At 33.9% G+C, this 5,631-nt stretch overlaps 1 protein-coding gene across 1 annotated transcript; it reads right to left on the bottom strand.

Moving 5' to 3' along the window:
• Positions 1-1,239: 1,239 nt before the first annotated feature.
• LOC101626582 (olfactory receptor 7A17-like) lies at positions 1,240-2,205 on the bottom strand. Its single transcript, XM_004688217.1, has one exon. It carries the CDS (start codon positions 2,203-2,205, stop codon positions 1,240-1,242), a length of 966 nt encoding a protein of 321 aa, XP_004688274.1.
• Between the last annotated feature and the right edge of the window lie 3,426 nt (positions 2,206-5,631).

Below are 5,631 nucleotides of genomic sequence, written 5' to 3' on the forward strand. Positions count from 1 at the left end.
AATCAAGGCCATATATGACAAATCCATAGCCAATGTCATTCTCAATGGTGAAAAGCTGAATTCCTTTCCCTAACATCAGGAACAAGACAAGGATGTCCACTCTCACCATTGCTTTTATACACAATACTGGCAATCCTAGCCAGAGTAATAAGGCAAGAAAAAGGCATAAAAGGAACCCAGATAGGGAAAGAAGAAATAAAACTATCACTGTTTGCAGATGACATGATACTATACATAGAGAATCTTAAAAACTCAGCAGAAAAACTTATCCAAACAATAAACCAGCTTAGTAAAGTATCAAGATACAAAATCAACACACAAAAATCAGTAACTTTCCTATATACAATCACTCTGAAGAAGAAGAAATCAAGAAAACCATTCCCTTTAAAATTGAACCAAAAAGATCCAATACTTGAAAATAAACCTAACAAAAGAGGTGAAGGAATTCTACAAAGAAAATTATAAAACATTGTTAAAAGAAATAGAAGAAGACACAAAGAAATGGAAGACATCCCTTGTTCATGGATTGGAAGAATTAATATTATTAAAATGGCCATCCTACCAAAAGCAATTTATAGGCTCATGCTATTCTTATAAAAATTTCAATGACATGCACCCTTCCTGGTGGCTCAGTGGGTTAAAGCACAGTGGGAAAAGACTTTTCCTCATGCACTCAATGTTGCATATCACTGTGAAATTTTTATGTAACCTCTATCTTTCAATCTTCAGACTGAATTTCTTGAATCATGTATGTGCAATATTACACATAATCACCAATCATCTTTTCTGACTTTCTTCTTCCAGTAGCTAAATTAATGCATGTAATATAGAGAAATTAGAGATGGTGTTTATCAATAACAGCTGATGATGAGCAAAAGATCGAAGCAGGGAATATAAAATAGAACACAAAGTATTCTAGAAATATATATTCTACATTATGAAATCAGATAATAGAAAATGACAAGGTATGCATTATTTAAAATGTTATTTTTATGGAATCCATTTCTCCAATAAGTATTTCAATCAACAAATAAATCCAATATATAAATGGAAATTTCCCCAAATTTCTGATTACATTTGGAAAAGAACATTGAGAGGTTTGGAAAATGAATGTGTGCTAGTGTGAGTAACTCAAATTGTGTAGCAAAGTTGATTTCAAGAAGCAGACATTCCAGTAAATATATAGAATGAAGAAATACAACAGTCACAATTTCTGACTCCGAAATTTTAGTCCCCCAGTCATGGGAACTTCATCTGCTTCATGATTGGTCCCTTGATAAATTCCTTTGCAGTGAGCTTTTTCAGAGCCTCTTTTATGTCTCTGTTCCTCAGACTGTAGATGAAGGGGTTCAGCATGGGTGTGACAACAGTGTACATTACTGAGGCTGCTGAACTTGAGCGTGAGTTGTGGGTGGCAGTAGAACTGATGTACACTCCTAGGGTTGTACTATAAAATAAGAAGACAACTGACAGGTGAGACACACAGGTGGAAAACGCTTTATATTTTCCTTGAGTTGATGAGATTCCACATATAGTTGACACAATCTTAGAGTAAGAGTAAAGTATACCAGCAAAAGGACCAACTGCAAATAGTCCAGCTGCACAATATGTCACTGCATCATTAAGAAAGGTGTCAGAACAAGAAAGTTGGACCATCTGATTGAGTTCACAGAAAAAGTGTGGGATTTCCAGTTCTGCACAGAAGGACAATCGCATCACCATTAAGCTTTGTATCATGGAGTGCAGGGCACTAGTCACTGAGGACACCAGGACCAAGAGTCCACACTGGCGGGGATGCATAATAACCATGTAGTGTAGGGGATGGCAGATGGCCACATAGCGGTCATAGGCCATGACTGTCAGGAGAAAGTCATCCAGCACTCCAAAGAACAATGCAAAATACATCTGTGAGATACAGCCTTCGTAAGTTATGACTTTGCTCTGTGTTTGTATATTCAGTAGCGTCTTAGGGATGGTTGTTGACGTGAAACATATGTCTACAAAAGACAAGTTGGAGAGGAAGAAATACATGGGTGTGTGTAAGTGAGTATCTGAGATTGTGGCTAGGATGATGAGTAGATTCCCAAACACAGTGATTAGGTACATGCAAAGGAAAAGTCCATAAATGAGGGACTGCAGTTCTGGTTCCTTTGATAATCCAAGAAGATAAAATTTTGTAACCCATGTGTGATTTTCTGGTACCATGTAGTGATTCTTATGACTAGGATTAAAAAAATAATGATTAATGTTCACACAATGGCATTGCTAATGAACTGGGATATTAAATTTTTACATTTCAGCCAAGAGATCTACTATCTTTTTCCCCTTCTCTCTGTCATATATCTATGTATCTATTTTCTATGCATGTCTTTAAATCTAATGACCTTTAAAGGGTCTTTCTATCTACTTATATTAGGGAATTCTGTTGCCATGTAGTGATGCTTGTGACTAGAAATTAAAAAAGGAAAAGATTAATGTTCACATAAAGGCATTATTCACAGTTGCAATATCAAAATGTTTATGTTTCAACCAAGAGTTCTATTATTTATTTCCTTATCTCACTCTCTCTCTCCTGTTTATGTATTTATTAACAATCTGTTGTATATATGTAATAACCTGAAGGACCTTCAATATCATCTCTTATTAGGAATTCCTGCTAATTGCACTCACCTTCTTTTCCCCAAGAGGTAATGGCATTTTAAAATTGCATTACAATATTCTTTTATGCATTTACCTTTGAAGGAGATTTTCTGAGTCCTGACATAATCTTGGAAAATTAGCAATCAAATTCACAAAAAGCAACAAAATGAATATCAAAGGACATTTTTAAAAACAATACTTTAAATACTATTTCATTAAGAGCAACAATATTCAAATTCTTAGGCTCCACAAGGTGAATGGAGAAAGGTCAGAAAAATATTTGAAGATATACTGGTAGATGAATCAGATATTCATGTACAAAAATCCCAGGGAGTTTCAAATAACAGGAAACTAAAGGGATCAATAACAAGACACATTATCATTAAAATGGTAAAATTTGAAATTTGGTCATCTAAAAAGTAGGATGAGAAAAACAATATTTTGCTATAAGGCTATCAGCATTTTCCAATAGAATCCTTACAGGTCAGCAAAGAGTGAAACTGAAAATTAAATATAAGTCTTCATTAAAAGAATTACAAGACATAAAATTGGAAAGACATTCATTGATCATGTATTGAGAAAATTAGTTCTGTTAAAATGGCCCTTTTATCCAAAGGAATATACAGATGGAAATGCAATGTCTGTCAATGTTTCAGTGGCATTCTTCAAAGAAATAGAGGAAACATTCTTACAAGTTATATGGAGCCATAAAAGATTCTGAGTAGACTCAGCAATGCTGAGAGAAAAAGAACAGGGTGTCACAATTCCAGACTTTAAACTATACTCCAGAGCAAAAGCAGTCAGCATAGTTTGGTACTTGAATAAAACAGACTATAGAGCACTGGAATAAATGGGAACCAATAAATAAACACAAATTTACATGGAGAGTTAAATCACAAAAATAATCTAAGAGTATACAACAGAGAAAATAGAAAGTCAAATCTCATTAAGAAAGAGTGCTAGAAAAACTCCCTGGAAATCCAAATACAAAAGAATGATATATATAGACTACTATTTCACAGCATACAAAGCTTTTAAAAATTAAGACTTAAATATGACTTGAAACCATAGACACTCCACGACATCCGCTTTAGTGATGTCTTTAGGAATTCATCACCAACAGCTAGAAAACAAGTGAGAACATAAACAAACTCTATAGTTCCTACATATTGAAAAGCCATAACTAAAATGAAGGATAACCTACTTAATAGGAGAAAATATTTGAAAAAGAACTGTTATCAAAGATACACAATGAACTAATAAAACTCTACAGAAAAAATATGCCCAATTAAAAAAATGGGTAGAACAAATATTTCTACAAAGAAGACATTCACATTGCAAACAAGCACATCAACAAATGTTCACTATCACTTACTGTGATGATATTAGAGAGACAATTCAAGTCCACAATAAAATATCATCTCATACATGTGAGAATGGACCATATCGAAAGGATTAGAGAGACACTGGTGACAAAAGGGAGCCCTTCTACACTGCTGGTGGGAAAGCAAACTGTTTCACCCCTTACAGAAAGCAGCATAGAGATGTCTCAAAACATTAAAAATTGAACTGATATCTGATCCAGTAACTCCACTTTTATCAAATTACCCTCAAATTCAAAACAAATATTTTGAAAGGATACATGCACTCTCATGTTTATTGTAGCAGAATTTACTATAATTAAATAATGGAAACAACCTTTGTACCTCCAAAAGATGCCTGCATTAAGAGGATGTAGTGAACTCCTCCTTGTGGCACAACAGGTTAAAGAACAGCACTGTAAAGCTGGCCACAGCCATTTCACCATGAGTTTGATCCTCAGCCAGGTAGGTGAACTGCATGGCCCAGCAGACCTCTCCTGTCTCCCCACTGCTCCCCTCAGCAGTGCATTTCAGTATATCTTCCTGTTCTGCTCCCCACTCTGTCTTTGGTGAATCCTTTCATCCTCTGCACCTCTTGCCTGAACCCCAGTTCTGTATGCATAAATAAATCTTAAGAAAAGATGTAATTATATACACATATACAATGGAATATTACTCAGTAATCAAAAATGATAAACACATACCATTTGTGGCAACATGATTGGTACTGGAAGGGATGACATTAAATGAAATAAGTCAGAAGGAGAAAGATAAATAGTGAATGGTGTCATTTATATGTAGAATAGAAAGTAACTAAGACTCAGATAAAGACCAGCTTAAAAATTCACCCTTGATAGATGACTATTAAAGTAAAGCATCAAATGGGGGACAAAATGGGGAGTGTTAAGACAAATAAGGAAAGAAACATGATAGACTATATTGGTGGACTGTGGGTGATTTGTTGATGGTTGCATTAAAGTGGTTATACCTTATGGATATACCTCAATATTGCCCAATTAATTAATTAAAAAATCTCATAATTATATTAACAGATGTAAAAATGTTTGATAAAATTAAATGCACACTGATGATAAAAGCTATTAATAGATTTGGGATATCTCAAGATTAATAAAGGCCTTACATGACAAACCCATTGTTAATATCTCATTAAATGGAAAAGAACTGAAAATTTTTCTTAAGGTTTGGAACAAGACAAGGATGACCACTTTCATCATTACTTTTAACTTAGTATTGGTAGTCTTAGCCAAAGCAATTAGGTAAGAAAGAGATATAAAAAGAACCCAAGCTGGAAAAGAAGTAAAACTAAGACTAGTTGAGGTTACATGTTAATAAACACAGAAAATTCTAAAGATTGCACCAAAAACTATTAGAAATAATGACTACAGTAAGCATCAGGATTAAAATAACTACTTATAAGCCTGTTATATTTTTATTCCTAGATAGTGAATTAAGGAAGGAGAAATTTAAAAAGCAGCTTCATATACAACCACTGTAGAAAAGATGAAACACCTAGGAGTAAAATTAACAGGAGTAAAAATGAAAAGTCTATAAAGTGAAAATCTTTAGACATTGTTAAAAGAAAAAGAAGACACAAGGAAATTTATTGATA

The sequence above is a fragment of the Condylura cristata genome, unplaced genomic scaffold, assembly GCF_000260355.1.
Source record: "Condylura cristata isolate star-nosed mole 26May11 unplaced genomic scaffold, ConCri1.0 scaffold00024, whole genome shotgun sequence".
Classification (NCBI taxonomy): Eukaryota; Metazoa; Chordata; class Mammalia; order Eulipotyphla; family Talpidae; genus Condylura; species Condylura cristata.